Raw genomic sequence first — 24,854 nt, forward strand, 5'->3', positions numbered from 1 at the left:
AAAAGAACCCTAGTCATGAAAAACAAGGGACACTTTAATAGAGGTATTTTTGTGTAACAATATTCTACAGTAGTTATATGGAACCTAAATACCTCCTCCATGCACAGCTCAGATCTAGCCCCAAGCTAGCTTTACACATCCATCCCATTTTCCGTTAAGGGTTTTCAACTCTGGAGGATGAAATGTCCTCATTTACTTCCGAAGCTGATTCTTTTCTGCATTAAGATCAACAGTAGCGATCAGCTAGTTTTAGGCCCACATTTGAAATTTGCCTGCACGTTTTTGCATGTGCCCAACTTCACACCCACCACGTCAGGTATGCACAAAAGGGTGAATGCACTTTTGAAAATTGGGGCCTAAAACTGACTCATCAGCTGACTCTTTAGGTTGTAATTTACTATTGCAACATTGCTTTCCCACAGCCTGATCTCTTAAGTATACCCCTGAATGCTAACTATCTCTTCAATTTGCTTGGAGACAAGGCACAGGGATACAAACCACACTTTTATATAACACATACTTTGACTTTTAAAGTACACTCCTTACACAGGGTCTTACAAAAAGTATCATGGGGTCTTTAATATCAGTGCACAGCAGACAGGATCTTGTTTTTAAAATCTAATCTCCAAGGCTCACAACAGTGTCTGGAATTTAATTAATCTACTTTGGAAGAATGAAGGACTGATTAAATTCTGTAAGGATTTGAACCTGTTGCTATTCTAATAATGACAGACTCCAGTTGTCAGGATCGAACCTGAGACCTCTGGATCTTAGTGCATGAGCCTCTACTGCATGAGCTAAAAGCCAACTGTAGAACAGACTCATTTTATCTCTCCCTAAATGGTTTCTGAGTGGTCTCATTTAAGTGCCACTAGATTAGACAGAGCACCACACCCAGGAGGTGTGTGGGTTACACTATAGGCACCAGTAAAACACCCATATTAAGTCCAAGTTGCATCAATCGTTGGGGGCAGGGAAAGCAAGATCAGGCTACATTACCAAACTGCAATGGAAGCAAAATAATCTTCAGCAATATAAGTCTGTTCTACCTTCCACGTGGCTCCACCATAAACCAGAGGGGAAAATTGTGCATCCATCAGAAGATAAAAAAAAAAAGTCTATATGAGCAGATTTGAAAGGGTTGTTTGGTTTTTTATAAGTTTAAATATATTTTATAAAGATAAAAGAACCACCCAGCCATAGTTTTATATGTATTTGACAACTATAACAAATGCAATTATTATAACAAATCCAGCATTGCTATAACTCCAACAAGCCAGTCTAACCCTCCTAACAAGAAAAAAAGAAAGACAAAAAATAAATTACCCTATTCTCCCATCAATAACCAGACACCCTCAGAATTCTTCCTACTCTCCAAAAACTAGGGGGAATACAAAGTTCTTGGAGCATTCCTTGGAGGGTCAAATCTCAGGGCCGGCTCCAGGCACCAGCCCACCAAGCTTGTGCTTGGGGCGGCACCTGGAGGGGGGCGGCGCGGCGCTCCGGCCGCCGGGGAGAGCGGGGCCACGGCCGGGCTCGCCGCCCTCCCCCCGGCGCTCTGTCTGCCCTCCCCCCCGGCGCCCTCCCCCCGGCTGCCGGGGGGAGAGCGGCCGCCCTCCTCCCAGGGCTCCGGCCGCCCTCCCCCCGCTGGGGGAGCCGGCCCTGTCAAATCTGCAGTATTTTGGACCAAGAGGGGACTAGTTCCATAACTGAGAGGTCCTAATAGAGAATGTCCTGCTAGCAGCACCTTTGCTGACTGCAACATTACCTGACTGGCAATGAGAGAGCAGCAGTCTCACAACAGATCTTTGGCTATTTAGAGTCTTCTAGGTCAAAACCAACACATTAAATTCAACCTGGAAACCAACAGGTAGCCAATACAGATCACAGAATGCTGGTGTAATATGCTTACAGACACACAGCTTAAAAAGCTGGTGATCAAATTCTGCACCAGCTCCATTTCCAAATATATTTAGGATGTAGCCGCACACAGAGCATATTGTAGTAATCTAATCTTGAGGTAACAATGGCACGGATGATCGCGAAAGACTGCCATCTGAGAGCAAAAGACTCAACCTCCTGGCCACTCAAACATGAAAAAGATGCTGTCGCGGCAGTTGCTAACCGTACAATGGGTTTCATTCCCATAACTAAGGAAAACTCATAAGTAGCTATGAAAAAACCAATGTGTAACAGGATCCCTAGACAGTGATAGATGGCTGAATTAAGTTATTTTCTATCTTCATTTTAGCTACCATAATTGTATTCCTACATATATGCTACCATCAGTATTTTTTCAAGCTTGGAAGAAGGATTTTTTTCTATACCAACTATATTAATATTCCCCAGTAGTATAATGGTTCTCTTTTCTCTTCCATAAGGACAATAAAGAAAAAAAAGATTTCTTTCCCTTTCTTTAGTTTATTAAAACCAGTAATACAAAGAAAAACTAGTTTAAAAGAACTGGATTTATTTCTTCCATGGAATGAGACGACTATCAGAAAATTCCATTCTTCTGTGACATGCACATGAACAATTACTGTGGGAATGATAATTTTTTCTGTCAGATGCTCCGACAAGATTACAAGTCATTTTAATCCTGGGAGAAGGTTTAAAGCACAAATCAGAGGGGTATGTGAGACTAACTTCATCACTGGGTAGAAATACTTCAGAGATTGTTTTTAAAGTAAGCCTTCATAACTGTGCATTTAATTGCAATACAAGGTTATTTTCATGGTCCTGTATCTCTTACTATTATTACTGGATTCTGGATCTCTTGTCATTATTATATAATAGTTTGGAATGTATCTGTTTGGTACCTAAAGGTCAGGTAAATTTACAAGAAAATCCTACTATCTCATTGTTGGCAATCTCAGCACAGGTCAAGACTGATGACTAAATTACCCCTTTATTCATATAGATGGACTCCTCATGTAATAAATGAAGCAAACCAAGCAAGGCAGTGTGGGAAAATTAGCACTGCCAGTACCCAATATCATTTACAGAAGTCAATTTCTCCTACCTTGTAGTTGGTTGGATGGGTATGCTAAAGAGAAACTGTTCAGACTGAAAATCACATTTCTGTCTGACATTTTGTACCCACTATTGCTATAAGTAAGACTGCTCCTGCAAAGATGGACCCATGTAAATTTCTGTCTTTGAGTTGCCCCATTGAACTCGCAAAATAATCTACCCATCCCTCCGTCTTTGCTCTGACAAAACAAGTGTGAGTTTTGCCTGACTGAGGAATGCCCATCAGGTTCCATATATTTGTTAATGTTTGGAAGGATGTTTTTACCCTGACCTCATAATGTGCCTCTGCAGCATTCACCAGCTCAGATTACATGCAGCACTGAAAAGCAGCAGAATGATACAATTGAAAATGTAAATTGGGATATTTTCATAGAGCTCACAAGACCTGCATGCTGATCAGCTTTCCAGGCTAGTGGTTAACATGTCAATAGGGTAATAAGGAAAAAAATAAATATGATGCGAATCCAGAATTAAAAATGGTGTTTTACTGCTAGGAAAAAATCTAGCCCTTTCCACTGTGGGAGTGCAGGTGGCCTTGGTAACACATCTGGTATAGTCCTGCTATGCAAGGGGAGGAGCTGGAATCCAGGGGCTTCTGCAGGGGGTAGCTGAAAGACCTGATATCTGTGTCAGCTTATATAAGGGGAAAGAGGACAGTCAGAGGTGGTCTGATCCTTTAACATAAGCATCCTCTAGTTTCCCTCTCATGTGATGGGGCTGCATATGCCTGTTGTTAGGAGGAGGATTGCCTCTGCAAGCCTACATTCCCAGTTTGACACTAGGCACTGGAACAGAACCTAAATGCATTGCAAATATAAAGTTGAGCGTCTAAATAGCTTTTGTTGCATTTGTAGCAGATAGTGGCAGATGAATTAAAAAAAAACCTGACTGTCCCCAATCCTTCCAGAGTTTTCATCAGCGCCATGTGATAGTCACAGCCACCAAGCATGGTTACCAGCTTGCTGAAAGCCGCTCAAAGTGAGGGCTGTTGTTTCAACACTGCCAGTTGTTTAAATAGGGATTTTTTTCATTTTGCTGTGTTGCAGATTCTTCAAAGTGTTTTCACTGCTGCTCTGTTTGCACGGCTTTCACTAGGCCTGAGGCCTGACCCTACGAAGCCACACATCCGATTGTTCACAAACAGGAGCTCAGTTGTTCTTAGGGCCAGGCTCTTTACGACGTGGCTGCGGTGACACTGAAGAACTCGGCAGACCTATTCTCTGAATTAGTATGTTGTTCATACAAAGGAAGCCTGATCAAATTGAATCAATTGGCTAGTCAACATTCAAATGGCACTTTCTTTACCTGCATGAACATTTAAAACCATCCTTTTGGAAGCTCTGTGGAGCAGCAAGGTATTTAATTTACTCATTTAGTAATTAACAATACCTACCTCATTCACCTAGATGCACGCAGAGATTAGCAATAAAATATTCCATGTAAACAATTAAGTTCTTAACAAAACAATTGCACTAACACTGAAATAATTCTGTTGTACTAGGCCTTGCATCTACAGAGAAATGTGATCAAATTGTACCCTAGATAATTAACAAAAGTATCTTTGGTGCATCTTTTCCTGTTTCCTTGGGAACACAGAGCTACATAAACTAAAACCTACGCAACGTCAGATATCAACCTCTGTTCTAATGAGGCCATAGACTAGAACAATAGGGTGCAATAGGTTACAAAGTATCAGAGGGGTAGCCCTGTTAGTCTGAATCTGTAAAAAGCAACAGAGGGTCCTGTGGCACCTTTAAGACTAACAGAAGTATTGGGAGCATAAGCTTTTGTGGGTAAGAACCTCACTTCTTCAGATGCAAAGGTGCACAGACAGCTATTTGTGGAACCTAGTAGTGCGACATACGGCTGTAGCCTCTGCTATTGCTCCTTAACTTTTACAAACCTCAGACTCACATACAAGTGTTACAATAATCTAATCTCTTTACTAACAAGATCTTTCTGCTGTACAAACATTTGTTCTACATTTATTTCCATGTCAATTGATTCTTCTTGATTATAAAACAATGTAGGTGCCAGGCAGCTTTTATATTCCTCTCGTCTTCTATGATACTTTCCTTTAAGCACCAACTTTTATTTCCCAGGTGCCTTACATACCCTTATCATCAGAACAGCTTTCCTGATGTCACGAACTCCATCATAAACCAAGCGGGAGGCATCTATGAATTCATTCTCTTCAAATGGCTGTGGGACATTCGCACTCAAAGCTTCAATGGCAACCTCAACTTGTTCAGCAAAACGTGGCATAACTAGATTAAACAAAATGAAAGGCAGTATGATTACAGACCTTCTTTCATGTATATTTTCCCCTGCCCTTGGGCATAAATACTTTCCAGCGGGCATGGAACATGCTGCTGTCATAGTTTCAAGACACAGAAAGGAAGGTTCCCTGACTGGATTTGTGCTGACTTAGAGGCGTGCAGGGCTTTCTGTCACATTTTTGTGAGAGAAAGAAAACAATGTAGTTACCTGTAATTATATGACAAAGAATTAACAACTCTTTAGCAAAGAATGACTCACTGTCATTTTAAAGTCTCTAACTAATCTCATATGTCAGTTAAGTACATCCAAAAGCATGCCTAGAAAATTACAACTTGGAATTTATGCTAATACAATGTTATTCATGCAAAATGACCAAAATGCAATTTAGCCGTTACTCCCATTAATTCATATTAGTTAACAAACCATAGCGTAACGCCCAATGAATAAAAAGTCCCCCCCCCAACCCCAAACATTCTTAGACTGCAAAAATGTGGTAAATTATATTTCTGAAGGTATGTAAGAGAGCACCCTAGTTTTTCATTATAGTAATGTTTACATGATGAAAGATATCAGCGGCTGTAAGTTAACAATCCCTTCCAGGTATTAATGACTGGAGTATATGTATGCTCTAAGAATACACACATAATGAATATATTCATTATTTATTTATTTTAGTAGTTTATAGGCATTTCTATAGTTTTTGTCTCTGCAGTAACTGTAAAAATCTTAGGGTGCTTCCCCTCTAGTGTTGCCAATTTTGATTGGGCGTATTCTGGAGGTTTCATCACATGACATAAGCTTTAATTAAAGATTAATCTTTAACTCCTGGAGACTCCAGGAAAATCCTGGAGGGGTGGCAACCCTATTTCCCGCAAGCACTTACCATGGAGCAAAAGACTGTCACAAACAGTCCCTTGAATTCACAGTCATTGGTTCTATGCAGAGTAGCAAATGTTCCCAGAATCAGTTCTTTTTTCAGCTAAGGCCAAATTCTACATACATTTAAGTACATGAGTAATCCTGTTGACTTCAATCAGACTATTCAAATGCTTAAAGTTAAGCACATACATAAATGTTTGTAAGATTGGGGCCATAAATAATATATAACAAATATAAGCAATGCATGACCTGATCAGTTCCCATTGATTTCATGGATTGATTTTGTGGATTGAGGTGAATAGATTTATAAATATTTGGCCATCTTTACTGACTTAGAGATAATAATTATTTATTATTTGAATTGTGGTAACATGTACGAGCTCCAGTCATTGACCAGGACCCTGTTGCACCAGGTGCTGTACAAACCAATGACAAAAAGTCAGTTCCTGTCCTGAAGACCTTAGAATAACATCTAATCCTTTTTCTGCTATTTTATTCTTTTTAATCCCCTTTATTTCTCACCACAAGCCCAATCCTGCAGTCTGTATGCAAGAGAAATTCCCATCAATACTACTGGGAGAAATGATCTCATATTTAGAAGAAGAACCGATAGCAACCACAGACTCATCTTTTCCATTTCTGAGCTTTATGCATGATTTAATTTATTCTTTCTAACCTGAATTTGGCACGAGAAACTCTTATATTAATTGGTATTCATTAGACATGACTCACTTTAGTGGAACCTGTTAAAAGAATAAATCAACTCCAAATACAGTTTATTCTGCCAACCCCCCCAAATATATTTTATGTAAGAGGATAGTGGAGCTTTCTTTAATACATATAAGTTAGGAATGGAAAAGACCTATAAGGTCACCTAGTCCAGACAATGTAGGATTCTTCTCCACTATATATCTGAAAACTTTCTCTGATTCAGTTTGAAGTGAATCAAATTAAGAGGCAACTACCGCTTCCTTAAGGAGACTAACTAGAGCATGGCCAAAAATTGCTCGTCGATGGGATTTTCCCCTCAAGTGATCCCACATATGTTTTCTTACTACTTTATTTCTCCATTGTAATTCATCCCCCTGCTTGTAATATATAATGCAATTTATATTTATAGCTGGGCTATATTTATTTATATAGGTTTTTTTTTTCTTAAAGCTTCACTTGATCCATACACTCTGACGCATGGAAATTAAAAAAGATGGAACTCTGTAATGTGTATTTCCAGCTAGCCTGGTCATAAGAAGAGACTCAGTGAAATTGTAGCTTTAAATGTGGACTTCAGAGCATATTGCCTTGGAGTATTTGTAAGGGATTATTTACTTGATAAATCATGACTGCTCCTCTGGTATCATGAAAATATGTACTTTAAAACATTTAAAAGGCAGCTATGCCTGCTTTGTTATAATTAATGGAGATATCCCATCTCCTAGAACTGGAAGGGACCTTGAAAGGTCATTGAGTCCAGCCCCCTGCCTTCACTAGCAGGACCAAGTACTGATTTTTGCCCCAGATCCCCAAGTGGCCCCTTCAAGGATTGAACTCACAACCCTGGGTTTAGCAGGCCAATGCTCAAACCACTGAGCCATCCCTCCCCCCTACATTATTCAGCAATGTACCTGGTAAGAAGCACTTTTCACCATAGATAAGCTGCATATTGAATTTTTGTTTAAGAGTTTGAAACTCACATATTTACCCAATATACTGCAACACAACCCACTATTATACATTTCTTAGGACTAAATTGTTAATGTGAGCAATAGCTCTGTGATAGGCCACACAGGAGCTAGACTGTCCTCACAGGAGCCAGGGCTGGCTCTAGGCACCAGCAAAACAAGCTGGTGCTTAGGGCGGCACATGTTTAGGGGCGGCATGGGCGGCGCCAGAATGCCGCCCCTAAAAATGTGCCCCGGCCGCCCTAGCTCACCTCCGCTGCCGCTCGCGCGCCGCTGCTCCCCCTCCCTTGAGAGCCTGGGAGGGAGGGGGAGAAGCGGTGCCCGCGCCATGGCCACTCGGAGTCTCCCCCTCCCTCCCAGGCTCTCAAACCTGGGAGGGAGGGGGAGATCCCGAGCGGCCGCGGCGCGCGAAACAGCCATTTCGCGCGCCGCTGCTCTCCCTCCCAGGCTTGATCCAATAGGCAAATTAGTTGATCCAATAGATAACAGTGTAAAAGCTTTTCTACAAAGGTGGTTTCCACAACACTCCAAGTAAACCAAATTACAATAAATTCAGAAATCTTCTAACGCTGATGTTGTAGAATTAATTAAAGAAAAGTCAAGAAAAGCAAAAATTAAAGTCCCCCCAGCAATGTTTATGATGCCATGTTGCACATAATTGTATGTAACCCCTATTCTTTTTTTTTTCTGTTTCATATGCAGATTATGAAACTTCTGTTTAGTTTTCTACATGTGTACCATCCAATATACAAGATGTGCAACATGTCTGAATTAATTTTGACAGAAGAACTTTAATATTTGTATTTCCTGACATTTAAAAAAAAATGTGTTTTAACTATGCCACTTTTATTTTTGTTTTTGTTTTGGTTTGAACACAATATTGCCTTCTCATTAAAGTTATAGTATCATTTTTGTAATGTTTCCTGATAAAATGGTACTAATTCAATTCTCTTTCACAGTAAGCAAATTTACACATTTCTAGAAACAAGAATAGGAAACTCAAGTCGCATAACGGTGTTATTGCTCAGGATCAGAAACATAAGCTTTGATTGAGAACTTATCATTGTTACCATTAGAACAATATCAGTTTATGGAATTTACACGGTTAAACTGACTGCTTTTTATCTACAGAACATATATGACCCTCAATACCATAATACATTACAATTACCATGAATCCTGGCCTTCCAAGACCCATGCAAGTGTTCTAACCACTGAATCACCTTTCCTTTCTATGATTCATAGGTTGTAAGGGATCCCTGTGATCATCCAGTCTGACCTCCTGAATAACATAGGCCATAGAACTTCCCCAAAATAAATCCTAGAGTAGATCTTTTAGACAAACATCCAATCTTGATTTAAAAATGGTCAGTGATGGAGAATCCACCACAACATTTGGTAAATTGTTCCAATGGTTAATTACTCTCACTGTTAACAAATTACACCTTATACACGGCTGCTACTCTGAAACCTTATATCCAGTATGACTTTGTCTAGTTTCAACTTGTTCCACACATTGGACCATGCTATACCTTTTTCTGCTAAATTGAAGAGCTCATTATTAAATATTTGTTTCCCACATACCCACATAGGTAGTTATAGATTGTAATTAAGTCACCCCTTCAACTTCTCTTTGTTAAACTAAATAGATTGAGCTCCTTGAGTCTATCACTATAATACTTCTAATCCTTCAAACATTCTCATGGCTCTTCTCTGAATCCTCTCCAATTTATCTTTCTTGAATTGTGGACATCAGAACTGGACTCAGTATTCCAGCAATGGTCACACCAGTGCCAAATACAGACATAAAATAACCTCTCTACTCCTACTGGCGATTCCCCTGTTTATGCATCTCAGGATCGAATTAGCTCTTTCAGCAACAGCATCACATGGAGGTGTTGGTCATGTGCAGCAGATTATTCACCGCAACCCTCAGATCTTTTTCAGAGGCACTGCTTCCCGGGATAGAGTCAAGGCCGGCTTTAGCACGTGCGGGGCCTGATTTGTGGGGCTTGTACTCACCGGGTGGCGCCGGGTGCTCCGGCCAGCGCTCTGACCGGGGAAGCGGGGCCGCGAGGATTGCCGCGCTCCAGCTGGGGTTGCGGGGCCGCGGGGCTTGCCGCGCTCGGGCCGGGGTTGCAGGGCCGCGGGCTTGCCGCGCTCTGGCTGGTCACGGGCCCCGATACATGGGAATCGGGGGAATCGGCCTAAAGCCGGCCCTGGATAGAGTTCCCCCATCCTGTCAGTCTGGCTTACATTTTTTGTTCCCAGATGTATACATTTACATTGAGCCATATCAAAATGCTAATTGTTCCATAAAATAACATAGTAGATCCTGATGGAGCCCTAGATGCAACAGAAATAGTGTGGTTGTGCTGCTGGGGGATGGATATCTGGGAAGCCTACCAAAGGATTTACATTTGCATAAAGAACCATAATTGTGCACATCATATGGATGGACCACAATTATTTACGGTGGTCAATGGGGTTATCAACAAGAAGTAAGAGGAAGAGTTTAAAAAAGCAAAATTCCATGAATGATCCACTGCCTAATAATGTATTGCCTTTGGAAGATAAATAATTGTCCAGATTTAAGAGGGATATAGTGCACTGATATCACGAAGCACAGAAAAAAAAAGTTAATTCCAAATACAGCTTCTCCTTGTCTAACTGGTATTTTCCTAATTATTAATGCACTTAGCTGAGAAAACAACGGTCTATTGGGAAATTGAAGTATTTCAAAAGTAATCCCAATTGGTTGTCAGGCCTTCTCTGTAAAAGATGGCATAGGTTCTCAATTTGACTTGAGGAATGAATATAGAATTGAACATGACACCTTATTTAGCTTGAGGTGTTTGTCAAAGTCTGGTTCCATAAGCACTGTAAATTCTTTGTCAGATTATAAATATTTAATATTTCAATATTACATCTTAGTCCAGTATAAAAGTTGTATAAGTGTAACTTACAAAATTTCCACTCATGATCCTTATGTGGATAATTAAGAAAACATAAATTTTTGACCATAATACTGTAATAGAGTACTACTGTGCAGTATGTTACATTGTTAGTTTTTCAAACAAGCAGATGTCATTCAAGCGCTTTGAGTCCAGTCAGAAAGATGCTGTTTGAAATATAAGAGAAATTGTCTTGGTAGTGTGCCTTCAATACATACATACATATGCGTGTATTTCAGAGTTTCTCAAGCTGGGGTCGCCGCTTGTGTAGGGAAAGCCCCTGGCGGGCCAGGCCGGTTTGTTTACCTGCCCCGTCCGCAGGTCCAGCCGATCGCGGCTCCCACTGGCCGCGGTTCGCTGCTCCAGGCCAATGGGAGCTGCTGGAAGCAGCGCAGGCCGAGGGACTTACTAGCTGCCGCTTCCAGCAGCCCCCATTGGCCTGCAGCGGCGAACCACGGCCAGTGGGAGCCGCGATTGGCTGGACCTGTGGATGGGGCAGGTAAAGAAACCGGCCCGGCCCGCCAGGGGCTTTCCCTACACAAGAGGCGACCCCAGTTTGAGAAACACTGGTGTATTTGTTATGGTTGGGATTTTCAAAAGTGCCTAATGGATGCCCAATGCCGATTAAAAATGAATGGAAATTGATATCCAAATCATCTAAGTGGCTTTGAAAAACCCACCTTATATCGATCTCTAGCTATATATATATACACCTCTACCCCGATATAACGCGACCTGATATAACACGAATTCTGATATAACGTGGTAAAGCAGTGCTCCGGGGAGGCGGGGCTACACACTCCGGTGGATCAAAGCAAGTTTGATATAACACGGTTTCATCTATAATGTGGTAAGATTTTTTGGCTCCCGAGGACAGCGTTATATCGAGGTAGAGGTGTATATATATCACATATACATATCAAAAATGGTAAAAAGAAACAAAAAAACAACCCACATGTTGAGGTTGCAAAGTCAAAGTCAAAGTCAAGGGCAGACAAATAAACAGTGACCAGTTTTTAAAGTGCTTGTACACAAATGCTAGAAGTCTAAATAATAAGATGAGTGAACTAGAGTGCCTCGTGATAAAGGAGGATATTGATATAATAGGTATCACAGAAACCTGGTGGACTGAGGACAATCACTGGGACACAATCATTCCAGGGTACAAAATATATCGGAAGGACAGAACAGGTCGTGCGGGGTGGGAGTGGCACTATATGTGAAAGAAAATGTAGAATCAAATGAAGTAAAAATCTTAAGTGAATCCACATGTTCCATAGAATCTCTATGGATAGTAATTTCATGCTCTAATAAGAATATAACATTAGGGATCTATTATCGACCACCTGACCAGGACAGTGATAGTGATGATGAAATGCTAAGGGAAATTAGAGAGGCTATCAAAATTAAGAACTCAATAATAGTGGGGGATTTCAATTATCCCCATATTGACTGGGAACATGTCACCTCAGGACGAAATGCAGAGATAAAATTTCTGCTTCTTGGAGCAGCTGGTACGGAAACCCACAAGGGGAGAGGCAACTCTAGATTTAGTCCTGAGTGGAACGCAGGAGAGGGTCCAATAGGTAACTGTAACAGGACCACTTGGAAATAGTGACCATAATATAATAACATTTAACATCCCTGTGGTGGGAAGAACATCTCAACAGCCCAACACTGGCATTTAATTTCAAAAAGGGGAACTATGCAAAAATGAGGGGGTTAGTTAAACAGAAATTAAAAGGTACAGTGACTAAAGTGAAATCCCTGCAAGCTGCATGGGCGCTTTTTAAAGACACCATAATAGAGACCCAACTTAAATGTATACCCCTAATTAAGAAACACAGTAAAAGAACTAAAAACGAACCACCGTGGTTTAACAACCATGTAAAAGAAGCAGTGAGAGATAAAAAGACTTCCTTTAAAAAGTGGAAGTCAAATCCTAGTGAGGTAAATAGAAAGGAGCATAAACACTGCCAAATTAAGTGTAAAAATGTAATAAGAAAAGCCAAAGAGGAGTTTGAAGAATGGCTAGCCAAAAACTCAAAAGGTAATAACAAAATGTTTTTAAGTACATCAGAAGCAGGAAGCCTGCTAAACAACCAGTGGGGCCCCTCAATGATCGAGATACAAAAGGAGTGCCTAAAGACGATAAAGTCATTACAGAGAAACAAAAATTCTTTGCTTCAGTCTTCATGGCTGAGGATGTTAGGGAGATTCCCAAACCTGAGCTGGCTTTTGTTGGTGACAAATCTGAGGAACTGTCACAGATTGAAGTGTCACTAGAGGAGGTTATGGAATTAATTGATAAACTTAACATTAACAAGTCACCAGGACCAGATGGCATTCACCCAAGAGTTCTGAAAGAACTCAAATGTGAAATTGCGGAACTATTAACTAGGGTTTGTAACCTGTCCTTTAAATCGGCTTCTGTACCCAATGACTGGAAGATAGCTAATGTAATGCCAATATTTAAAAAGGGCTCTAGAGGTGATCCCGGCAATTACAGACCGGTAAGTCTAACGTCGGTTCCGGGCAAATTAGTCGAAATAATAGTAAAGAATAAAATTATCAGACACATAGAAGAACATAAATTGTTGGGCAAAAGTCAACATGGTTTCTGTAAAAGAAAATCGTATCTTACTAATCTATTAGAGTTCTTTGAAGGGGTCAACAAACAGATGGACAAGGGGGATCCAGTGGACATAGTGTACTTAGATTTCCAGAAAGCCTTTGACAAGGTCCCTCACCAAAGGCTCTTACATAAATTAAGTTGTCATGGGATAAAAGGGAAGGTCCTTTCATGGATTGAGAACTGGTTAAAAGACAGGGAACAAAGGGTAGGAATTAATGGTAAATTCTCAGAATGGAGGGGGTAACTAGTGGTGTTCCCCAAGGGTCAGTCCTAGGACCAATCCTTTTCAACTTATTCATAAATGATCTGGCGAAAGGGGTAAAAAGTGAGGTGGCAAAGTTTGCAGATGATACTAAACTGCTCAAGATAGTTAAGACCAAAGCAGACTGTGAAGAACTTCAAAAAGATCTCACAAAATGGAGTGAATGGGCAACAAAATGGCAAATGAAATTTAATGTGGATAAATTTAAAGTAATGCACATTGGAAAAAATAACCCCAACTATACATACAATATGATGGGGGCTAATTTAACTACAACTAATCAGGAAAAAGATCTTGGAGTCATTGTGGATAGTTCTCTGAAGATGTCCACGAAGTGTGCAGAGGCGGTCAAAAAAGCAAACAGGATGTTAGGAATCATTATAAAGGGGATAGAGAATAAGACTGAGAATATATTATTGCCCTTATATAAATCGATGGTACGCCCACATCTTGAATACTGCATACAGATGTGGTCTCCTCATCTCAAAAAAGATATACTGGCACTAGAAAAGGTTCAGAGAAGGGCAACTAAAATGATTAGGGGTTTGGAACGGGTCCCATATGAGGAGAGATTAAAGAGGCTAGGATTTTTCAGCTTGGAAAAGAGGAGACTAAGGGGGGATATGATAGAGGTATATAAAATCATGAGTGATGTGGACAAAGTAGATAAGGAAAAGTTATTTACTTATTCCCATAATACAAGAACTAGGGGTTACCAAATGAAATTAATAGGCAGCAGGTTTAAAACAAATAAAAGAAAGTTCTTCTTCACACAGCGCACAGTCAACTTGTGGAACTCCTTACCTGAGGAGGTTGTGAAGGCTAGGACTATAACAGCGTTTAAAAGAAAACTGGATAAATTCATGGAGGTTAAGTCCATTAATGGCTATTAGCCACGATGGGTAAGGAATGGTGTCCCTAGACTCTGTTCGTCAGAGGGTGGAGATGGATGGCAGGAGAGAGATCACTTGATCATTACCTGTTAGGTTCACTCCCTCTGGCGCACCTGGCATTGGCCACTGTCGGTAGACAGGATACTGGGCTGGATGGACCTTTGGTCTGACCCAGTACGGTCGTTCTTATGTTCTTATGTATGTAACTACCCATAATTTGGGAAATGCCAATATTAATGATGACCATGCAACCTTAATTTGGGCCCCTTATACATGGGCCTTATGCCATACATTAGGATATACTACTTTTTCCACAGCACCATTGCCCCATTTGGTCCAAAGCATGGATGCTACAGAGTGGGTAGCTATTCAATATTTTGTTTTGTTTTATCCGCATCATTCAATGCATGACTCCATGCCTTATTTATTGCACACCTACCACATCTTGCTCTCAGTACAGAATTACAACTTTCCTCATGGGCTTTTTTATGGCACTCATCCTCATAGTAATCAATGCCTTCATAGACATTAATGAATTTTATTTTCACAATATGGTGAGATGGTAAAATGATATTATTATCCCCATTTTACAGATGAGATCTGAAGTACGTAGAGATTAGGACGCAAGTGTCCTAATTTTTTGTGGTGTCCAATTCTCTTGAATAGTCAGAGAGTGGGAAAATGGCTCTATAGCCTAGTGGTTAGGTCACTCTCTTGGGAGGTGGGACATATGGGTTCCATTCCCTGCTCCAATGAGTATTTACTTATGGATACAAAGGGGAACAGCTTCAATAAGGAGAGACTGACAGAGCTACCCACTCCAGAATGCACTATGATCTGGTGCTTGGGGAATTCATTTGGGAGGGAAGAAGAGCTTGGTTCAAGTTCCTGCTCAAAGTGGGAATTCAAACCTGGATCTCCCACATCCAAGGTGAATGCCCTAACGTCTAGACTAATGGGTATAAGCCTACCACCTTCTCCTCCATTTTATGAATCTAGTCCTTTATTTCCTTTTTGTTAATTAAAAAAAAATGTTAAAAGGGCCTGAAACAAAATCGTTAGTTTCAGGTCAAATGATTTGCCAATCATTCAGAAAAAAAATGGTTTTAGTTTGACCCCAAACAACTTTTTTTGGAACTGCCAGTGAACCAAAAGAAATCAGATATTCACACAGCTCTAATCTTGACCTTTACTATTTCTTCTAGGTCTTTGAGCTGTGGTGATCAAAACTGAAAGCAGTATTCAGGGTATTCATGAATATCCTCGTTAATGTACAGCCTAACATCTTATCCATGGGCTGACTGCTGCTGTGCATTGAATAGATATCTCCAACAAGCTGTCCATAATAATGACTAGATATTTTTGCTGAGAGGTTACATTAACTCAGAACCCATCAGTGTGCATGCAAGTAGTTTAAATTACTTCTCTATTTTGTGAAATTGAATAAAATTACCTTTCTTGGGGTGCTTCTTACTTAGTCTTGACAGCTATATCAGTATTTTCCTTCCAGCAAATTTTGCTTCCTCACTATTGACCTGTTAATTAATATATTCTACAACACTGGCCACAGTGCTAACAACAGGGCATCACAGGATTAATCTTTTTCCATGCTGAGTTCTGGACATTTATTCTTTGCTTCTTATCTCTTAAACTTTTCTTAATCCACCAAAGGCCTTTACCTTTCACCCCCTGGTTATCCGTTTCCTAAACAGCCTCTTGTGAAAAACTATCAACATCTTTTAAAAATCTAAATACATTAAATTATATCCACCGAGTCTCTTTCTGTATTAAATTTAATTTTTTAAAATTCCTTAAACAATGATAACAGATAAGGAAAGTATAATTTAACCTTACAGAAGCCCCACTGATTTATCAGTCTCTTGTGAGACTCATTTACTTGTTTTATAACTCTATGTTGATGGGTTTCCATTCTATTCCTCATAGTACTGAAGCATAGTACTCTCTGGTTTATAATTCTCAGGGTCACAATAAGGACTGTTTTGAAATACGGGTATAATGTTGGATATCCTCTAGTCTTTTAGTATAACAGCTGTTTGGAATGATAAATTAGATACGGCTGTTAGTTGCTCAGCTACTTGGATCTTTAGTCCCTGATTCATCAAAGCATTTAAAAACATGTTTCAGTGCGTTGTTGAATCAGTGCCTTGATTTCCTTCAGAATTCTTGGGAAAAGAGCCTCTGGTCCTGAAGGTGATGAAACTCACAAACTGAAATATGGTCAACTGAAGCCCAACAAGATAAGAAATTAATACTGATCACTTACAAATATTCGCCATCCTGGAATTTTGTAACTGCCTTCCACTCTGATATCTCTTCCACCACCACATCTAATATGGAGCTCATCTTCTTTCCTCCCTTCTTTCCTCCCCTCTTTTCTGTCACTGCTGACAAAACTCACTATTACCCCGTTAACTCATCATGGGGGCATCTTTGAAGTCTTGCTTACCTTCTCCCTGCATGACCAGGCCCTCAGCAATCATGTTGTTTTTTCTCTTATGATGCACGTCTCAAAAATTTGCCTTTTCCTTTCCACCCACATTTCTTGGTAAACCTCTCTTGCACATGTTCTCCTATTCCTACCTATCTATTTTAGACCAGGCTCCTTTGCTCACTTTCAAACCACTCCTAGAGATCCACATGATCTACAAGGCCAAGGTTGACTGACATCCAAATGGAAATCCACCTACTTCTACCTGTGTTGACTGTATGGTGTTCTCTCTCTATTTTTTAGATTTTAAGCCCTTTATGGCAAGGTCATGTTGTATGTGTTTATCTGACTTTTTACATTGATGGTGCTATATAAATAAATTAAATTAATGGAGATACACCTATCTCATAGAACTGGAAGGGACCCTGAAAGGTCATCAAGTCCAGCCCCCTGCCTTCACTAGCAGGACCAAGTACTGATTTTGCCCCAGATCCCTAGGTGGATCCCTTAGGGAGTGAATTTACAATCCTGGGTTTAGCAGGCTAATGCTCAAACCACTGAGCTATCCCTCCCCCCTTATAATAGTCATAAATATTATTATTTATAAATCATAAATAATAATATTGCAATATGGCAAATAGAAATGAATGAATTTCTGCAAAATAAAAAGAAAAAAATAATTATTTGTTTTATTCCACAAACAATAACAACCTGACAACTGATAGCTACACCTATTATCAATTGGAATTAGTGGCATATATGTGAAAAAAAAATACTAACACAATGCTCACAAAGGCAAATACATCTGAGAGATATTTTAAGTTATTATAGTTATTCTTAATAACCACTTTCTGTTCTATTTGTTGTAAAGACAAAGCAGAGCTAACTATACAGGGAATAGCTTGTAATACAAAGAAAACTAAAATCCATGCACTGTTGTAGAATGCGGTACATGACAAAACAGAAGATTAAACTCTGGGGCCTTGTTTTCCCACTGCAGATAACAATTAACATCCATTGAAAGCCAAATGAATTTTGCTTTTATATTTCTAAGAAGTCATTTAGATGTTATGGTTTCATGGTTTTTGTCTTAGATTTCTGCAACTGTCACGAAGTGGGAGTCAAGCATCTGCTTTGTTTTTAAAGGGAAATGAAACCATGTCATTATTCAAGAGGATTTAACCAGCATGTCCTTAATTAATGCTAATATCAAAGACACTGGGGGCATAAATGTGATCAGAACAGGCTCTAACAAGCACAAGAATAAAGGTCACCAGTCAACTAAACATAGCCAAGGAAGCAGTGAAAAAATGAAACATAACAACAAGAAAAAAATTCCTAACGAAAAAAAACCCTACACATATGAGGAGATATTTTTTTTAAAAGTCACCATTAACTTAAAATGAAGAAAGGTTGGATTATGGGTTATAAATTATTCAAAGAAGATAATTAAATGAAATCTAGAAATCAGGTACCAAATTCAGATCTCGTGTAAGTAGGTGCCACTTCCCTAAAATCAACATAGGTGTTTACACCAAACAGGGCCGGCTCCAGGCACCAGGCAACCAAGCACATGCTTGGGGCGGCACCTGGTAAGGGGCGGCCAATCTTGGGGTGGCGGGGGGCAGCGCGGCGCGGTGCGGCATTCCATGGGGGGCGCTCCGGCGGCGCGGCCCCGGGGGGGGGGGGTTCCGGCGGCGCTCTACGGGGGGGGCGGGCTCCGGCGGCGCGGCGCTCGGCGGGGGGTTGGGGGGGGGGCGGCGCTTTTTTTTGCTGCTTGGGGCAGCAAAAAAGTTAGAGCTGGCCCTGACACCAAATATGAAATCTGTCTTCAAAAAATCTCACCATACTGCTGCTCAACTGGTCTAAATCAGCATAGCTACACTGAAATTCAGGGGAGCAACACTGATTTAGACCAACTGAGGATCTGGCCCAGTATTTCTTTGAACACCCAGTTAAAAAAAAATGCACAAGGCTCTGGTGTCCCCGAAAAACTATAGTTTGTAATTTGGGCTTTTACAGCTCAACAGCCAGATGCATTTCTTGAGCTGAGCCCTCAAAGAGTAAATAATAATAATCAAGGAAGTGTTCAGTGCTATTTTTTCTCACTATTATCATTTAAATTAGTTTCCCTGAGTCTACAAAAGCTCTTCCTTTAAAAATGAATAAATGTTCAATTAAAAAAGATTAGGGACTTACCGTAGTGTTTCACACTCATAGCTATCGAATCCACTATGATCCCACATGCATGTCTAAGGGCAGAATCTGTCCCTATATACTAATAACACTTTATCCTTCTAACACATCTTCTCAGGATCGCCAAGTGTTTTACAGACCTTACTAAATTAAGCCTCATTGTAAGATATGATGGCTAATATCATCTTTTAACAGATGAGGAAACCAAAGGAAAACGCTGTTAAGGGATTTTGCGTAAGGCGCCACAGTTGGTCTGTGGCAGAACCAGCACCACAACTTGTGACTTTGTTGAACCCAACCCTGGAGGGAATATGAGCCTATGGATTGGGCACAGAATTGAGTTAGGAGGGCTCTCCTCTCAGCTCATCCATTGACTCATTATGTGACTTGGGCAAGTCATTTCACCCTTCTGTGTCTCAATATAATAATCTGTAAAGCAGGACCAATCATACCTTTGTAATGTGTTTTGAGAACTGCAGCTGGAAAAACACTACACTGTATAAGTACAAAATACTATGAGCCAGATGCTCTCCTGGGGTAAATCAGTGTAGCTCCACAGACTTGCACACAGCCAGGATTTGTGGCCGTGTTACTGTTTTCTGGCTCACAGTCATGTGTGCTTCCACTGAAATGCAGCTCCTATTCTTCAGTGTTTTGCTTTCTGAGCAGTGGCCCAGGGGCCAGCAGAGAGAGAGCTGAAAGCAGAGGAGTTTGACTGGAGATCTGTTGGAGGAGAACAGAGGCAAGCAAACCCGTGTTCCGTAGTGGCTGTGAGTGAGTACTTGAGAGTCTGTTTGCTTGCTGGTTTGCTTTCAGTTTGCAAAGTCTGGTAGGGGGCAGTGTGAACTGAGAGAAGCAGAGCCTTTGATTACAGCTGAACCTTGATTAGGAGATGTGGCTTCCTTGCAGCCAACTGGCCAGACAGCAGCACAGGAGCCACACCTGTATGTCTGAAGTGCCACCCGATAGATCCAATGGAAGAGAAGAGCTAAGGTTAGGAGATGGAGCTAGAAACTATGGTTGAGTTTCATAGGAGATTTGAGTAGATGATGAGGAAAGTGGCTAGTGGAAGCATGTGACTATGAGAACAAAACAGAGGGAAAGACTGGCTAGTGAAGGAGAAATAGACCTGAGGAATAGGTTTGGTGAGTCAGAAAATGGAGCAGAGAGGCAGTCAGTAACAGAAGATGGGAGACAAAGGAAGAAGAGAAAGTGTGAATAACCCTACAAGGAGAGGGGAATAGACCATGGAGATAGCCAGAGTTTGGAGCTCCAAGAACATAGAGAATGACTCTCAGAAGATTGCAAGTGAGAAGAGAAGACAAGACGACTTGCAGTCAGAATGAGTAGAAGCAGGAAGCCTGCCAACGATCAGTGGGGCCATGGGACATTTGAGGTACTAAAGGAGCACTCAACGAAGACAAGGCTGTTGCAGAGAAGCTAAAGGAATTCTTCGAATGGGTCTTCACTGCAGAGGATGTGAGGGAGATTCCTACACCTGAGCCATTCTTTTTAGGGGACAAATTTAATGAACTGTCCCAGATTGAGGTGTCAGTAGAGGAGGTTTGGGGACAAATTGATACATTAAATAATAGTAAGTCAGCAGAACCAGATAGTATTCACGTAAGAATTCTGAAGGAGCTCAAATATGAAATTGCAGAACTGTTAACTGTGGTATGTAACCTATTGCTTAAATCAGGCTTTGTACCAGATGAATGGCAGATAGCTAATGTAACACCAATTTTTTTTAAAAGGCTCCAAAGGCAATGCTGGTCATTACAGGCTGGTAGACTAACTTTGGTACCAGGCAAATTGATTGAAATTATAGTAAAAGACAGAATTATCAGAAACATAAATGACAATGATACATTGGGGTAGAGTCAACACAGCTTTTGTAAAGGGAAATCCTGTCTCACCCATCTATTAAAATACTTTGAGAGGGTCAACAAACATGTGGACAAAGGTGATCTAGTGGATATAGTGTACTTGGATTTTCAGAAAGCCTTTGATGAGGTCCTTCACGAAAGGCTCTTAAGCAAAATAGGCAGTTGTGGGAAAAGAGGGAAGGTCCTCTCATGGATCAATAACTGATTAAAAGGTAGGAAACAAAGGATAGAAATAAATGGTCAGTTTTCACAGTGGAGAGAGAAAAAAAAGTGGGGTGCCCCAAGGATCTGTATTGGGATCAGTGCTGTTCAACATATTCAGAAGTGATCAGGAAAAAGGGGTAAACATTGCAGTGGCAAAAGTTTGCAGACGATACAAAATTATTGAAGATGTTAAGTCCAAAGCTGACTGTCCAAAGGGATCTCACAAAACTGGGCGACTGGGCAACAAAATGGCAGAGGAAATTCAGTGTTGACAAAAGCAAAGTAATGCACATTGGAAAACATAATCCTAACCAGACATACAAAATGATGGTGTCTAAATTAGCTGCTAAAGTGATCTTAGAGTCACTATAGATAGTTTTCTGAAAACATCTGTTCAATGTTCAGCGGCACTTAAAAAAAACCTAACAGATTGTTAGGAACTATCAGGAAAGGAATAGATAATAAGGCAGTATCATAATGCCAGTATTTAAATCCATAGTACGCCCACACCTTGAATGCTACATGCAGTTCTGGTCATCCCATCTCAAAAAAGTTATATTAGAATTGAAAAAAATATATAAAGAAAGACAGCAAAAATGATTAGGGAACAGCTTCCATATGACGAGAAATTAAAAAAGACTGGGACTGTTCTGTTTAGAAAAGAGACGACTAAGAGGGGATATGATAGAGGTCGTGAAAATCATGACTGGTGTGGAGAAAGTGAATAAGGTAGTGTTATTTACCCCTTCACATAACACAAGTACCGTAGTCACTCAATGAAATTATTAGGCAGCAGATTTTAAACAAAGAGAAATACTTCTTCACACAATGCACAGTCAACCTGTGGAACTTGTTGCCAGAGCAGGTTGTGAAGGTCAAAAGTACAACTGGTTTCAAAAAAGAATTAGCTGAGTTCATGGAGGGTAGGTCCATCAATGGCTATTAGCCAAGATGGTCAGGGATACAACCCCCACGCTATGGGTGTCTCTGCACTTCTGACTGCCAGATACTGGGACTGGATGAAAGGGGATGGATCACTCAATAATTGCCCTGTTCTGTTCATTCCCTCGGAAACATCTGGTGCCAGCCTCTGTCAGAAGACAGGATACTGAGCTAGATGCTCATTCTTATTCTCTTATGTTCTATTCTTTCCCAGGTGTAAGGCTGGTGGATCTTAACCACATGCTCAGGGTATACTGATCACTGTATTTAGGATCGGGAAGGAATTTCCTCCCAGGTCAAATTGTTTTTTGTTTTTTTTTGCTTTCCTCTGCAATGTGGGACACAGGTCACTTGTTGGTTTGAACTAGCGTAAATGGTGAAATCTTTGTAACTTGAAATCTTTAAATCAAGATTTGAGGACTTCAGTAACTCAGCCTGAGGTTATGGACCTTCTACAGGACTGGGTGGGTGAGGTTCTGTGGCCTAAATGTGCAGGAGATCAGACTAGATGACCATGATGGTCCCTTTTGGCATTAAAGCCTATGGATTTATAGTCACAACTCTACTTCTGTCTTATGAGAATAAGATAAGCAGTGACTTTGATCTTGAGGATGGAGCAGGGGATTGGAATTAGGGAACTGGGTTCCAACTTCAGCTCTAGCGCTAACTCACACTGTGACTGGAGTGAAATCCCTTCACCATTTGGGCCTCCGTTACACTCTTTGTAGTCTGGAGGTGACAATGCCATTGTGAAGCACTTTAGTATCTACTGACAAATAGTGCTATATTTGGTCAGACAAAAGTGGTATTAATCTGATTATTGCTTTAGTTTCCCCTAATTGTGTTGTCTTCAAGATATACAATTTGCAAAAAGGACATTTCAGTACACTTCCACGAAAGAAGGAAGCAGTTAGGGTGCTAACCTAGTGATCAGGAAACCAGGGTTTAATTCCCTGCTCTGCCAGAGACTTTTTGTGTGACCTTGTGCAAGGCATGTAGTGTCTCTCTATGCCACAGCTCCCCGTAAGTAAAAGGGGTTAATAGCAATGTGCTCATGGTGATGTTGCGAGGATAAATATATTAAGGATTCTGAGTTGCTAAGATACTACAGTTATAGGGGACATATAAGTACCTGAGAGAGAGAGAGAGAGAGAGAGAGAGAGAGAGAGAAAACAGAATGAACTGAAATGCAGGCTTTAAAATACAGTATCTGTAATTTGGAGTCCTCTTTCTCTATATTACAGCAACCAGGTCCATTTTTTCCCCAGATATCACAGAAGGGCTTGGAAAAGATGCACTTAATATAATTAGCACTTTGTTATAATTCAGGCTTTATTAAAGAACACGTTAACTATGCAATGTAAGTATTTAATGTCCCTGTTGTAGATCCATTTCATTGTGTATTTATCATTGTAAATTAGTTCTATGAAAGGTGAATTGGACACATTTTACATAAAATTGGGCCAGAAATGTTAGCATAATAAAATGTCTGAAAATTAATTTTGTTCTATTTAACAATGAATTCATATTGTTCAGAAATCGCTCAGTTTACTAATGAAGACTTTAATGGAAATAAACTTCAGTATATTTTGCTGGTTTTATGAAAGTCTGTTGACCCAAGAACCCATTCACACTGGATAGGTCATATCTTCCTTTTGTGAATCCATGACAATTGCTTATTGCTAGAGTTTACATTATTTTGCTCATGAAATGCCCTTTCTAAAGTTATGGTTAAAAACCTTTCATCTTATATTGATTATGCAATAAATACGGAATTAAAATAACCACTTTCTGATCCTCTTGTGTTTCCTTGACTAAGAACTATACAAAGATTTTCTATGGAATCACACTATGGTGAGAGGATGACCACCCCAGCATCTTCAAAGGCGTAGAGGGCCAAATTCTCACTCTCTTGGAACACAGGACTAGAAGTGACCACGTGGGTCATGAAGTCCTGTCACCTGCTAACACAAGCAGCCCATCCTATACTCCCATTTATAAATGTATCCAACTCCATCTTAAACCATTTAGGTTGTTTGTTCCCCACTACTCTTGTTGGAAGACTGTTCCAGAACTTCACACTGATGGCTAGAAACCTTCTAATTTTCAACCTAAATTTATTCCTGGCTAATTTTTACCCATCTGTTCTTGTGCCAACATTGTCCTTAAACTTCAATAACTGTTCTCATTCCCTTGTTTTTGCCCCTTTGATGTATTTATAGACAGCAATCATATCCCCTCTCAGCCTTTGTTTTGCTAGGCTAACCAAGCCAAGTTCTGTTTGTCTCCTCTCATAAAATAAGCTCTCTAGTCCCAATCATCCCCTTTCTCTGGGTTTATCCAAATATAAGACAGAGAGGTGTTTAGGGGATGTATGCTGATTAGGACTAAGTGGCAGGGTATATAATATTATGTGCAGATCATGCTCCCAAACGCTAAATCCTCCTTTGAAATGCCCCTCCACAGGTCAAAGCAAGGGTAAATTTCACCAGTTCTGAGAAGACAGAGTTTGTTTCCTAGCCTGCTCTAGTTTTGATCATATACTGAAAGATGTACAGTCAG

The 24,854-nt window shown here is 40.4% G+C and overlaps 1 protein-coding gene across 6 annotated transcripts in view; it reads right to left on the reverse strand.

Annotated features, from left to right (window-relative positions):
- Nucleotides 1-24,854, reverse strand: part of CTNNA2 (catenin alpha 2) — a 658,570-nt gene that overhangs the window by 50,373 nt on the left and 583,343 nt on the right. For all 6 annotated transcript variants that reach the window (XM_065405686.1, XM_065405687.1, XM_065405685.1 and 3 more), the window contains one exon: nt 5,149-5,300. In XM_065405686.1, the coding sequence (XP_065261758.1) occupies nt 5,149-5,300 (152 nt within the window). The remainder of the gene's footprint in view (nt 1-5,148; nt 5,301-24,854) is intronic.

The sequence above is a fragment of the Emys orbicularis genome, chromosome 5, assembly GCF_028017835.1.
Source record: "Emys orbicularis isolate rEmyOrb1 chromosome 5, rEmyOrb1.hap1, whole genome shotgun sequence".
NCBI classification, from domain to species: Eukaryota; Metazoa; Chordata; order Testudines; family Emydidae; genus Emys; species Emys orbicularis.